The following is a 1,261-nucleotide window of genomic DNA, read 5'->3' on the forward strand; positions in this document are numbered from 1 at the left end:
AATGATTTGTTCGCAGAAATCCACTGACTTTGGGCCAGTCACTCTCTCTCAGACCAACTCATCGCACAAGGTGATAGTTGTGGGAAAAATAGGAGATAATAATAATAAATGACTCAATATGGTATGTTGGATGTTCATCTCATTGAGTTATTTTAAAAAATATATAAGCAAATAAACAAGCAAATAAATAAATTAGTGTATGGGATCTATTATTTCTTCATAACCAAGGAAGAGATGTTTCAACTAGATTAAAAAAAATGGCTAGAATATTGAGTGCTGTACAGGGATTTTGAATCTTCCTTTGAATCTCTCAGCGTTAGATTCCTAGTCTTGAGAAATAGCTTCTTATGTACTGTGAGGACTATAACTAGGATTATCTGTGCATCTGGAAATGGTTATGCATATATCCTGCTCTGTTTGGATACTAGATATATTATGATACTGAATCAATGTGTGTGAGTTAGGTGATCATATACATTTTGATAAATAAATAAATAAGTTATAATGATAGAAAGTTATAATGTTATTCCAGCCAGAATGTTAACTCAACTAGCCCAAGTCAATATTTATTTAACTTACTACCTATCATCAAACCTTGTATATTTAAATTCTTGTTGACCAGAGTTTGCATATCCATATGCATTATGTTAATCACGACTATAAAAACAGTTTTTGTCATGAAAGTATTACTGAAGATCGAACTTCACAGGAAGCATTTTCATAGCCTTTCAGAACACCTTCAAAAATATTATTTTCAATCAATCCTTTCTCATGTCAGGATATGAACAACTGAGTAAGAAAGATTGGATGAGGTAATGACATATGATATAATAGATTATTTACTATTACCTTCAGAGGAAATATGATCTCTCAGTGGCAGAATAGCATGTTTACATAGTTCACTAATCATGCTAAAAGCATATTTAAGGTAAATCCACATTGGGAGGAAGGGAAATATTGTATGATCAGAGTTACTGGTGAAACAAACAAATAAGCCAAGAAAACTGACAAGACTACCAAGGTGACAGAATAGAGACAGCAAAGGGTGAACGGTACCATAATATTAACTAAATTTAGAAACCTCACAGATTTATTGAACAAAGTACAGGTAGTCCTTGACTTATGACCATGATTGAACCCAAAATTTATATTGCTAAGTGAGACATTTATTGAGTTTTGTCCCATTTTATGACATTTCTTGCCACTAAGTGAATCACTGCAGTTAAGTTAGTAACATGGTTGTTAAGTGACTCTGGCTTCC

General features: G+C 32.6%; 1 protein-coding gene across 1 annotated transcript in view; it reads right to left on the reverse strand.

Annotated features, from left to right (window-relative positions):
* Positions 1 to 910, reverse strand: part of SLC44A5 (solute carrier family 44 member 5) — a 43,097-nt gene extending 42,187 nt beyond the window's left edge. The window contains exon 1 of the mRNA XM_015813216.2: positions 850 to 910. Coding sequence (XP_015668702.2) covers positions 850 to 910 — 61 coding nt within the window. The remainder of the gene's footprint in view (positions 1 to 849) is intronic.
* Positions 911 to 1,261: the final 351 nt, after the last annotated feature.

This window comes from Protobothrops mucrosquamatus, unplaced genomic scaffold, assembly GCF_001527695.2.
Source record: "Protobothrops mucrosquamatus isolate PMUCROS unplaced genomic scaffold, P.Mucros_1.0 scaffold142, whole genome shotgun sequence".
Taxonomy (NCBI): domain Eukaryota; kingdom Metazoa; phylum Chordata; class Lepidosauria; order Squamata; family Viperidae; genus Protobothrops; species Protobothrops mucrosquamatus.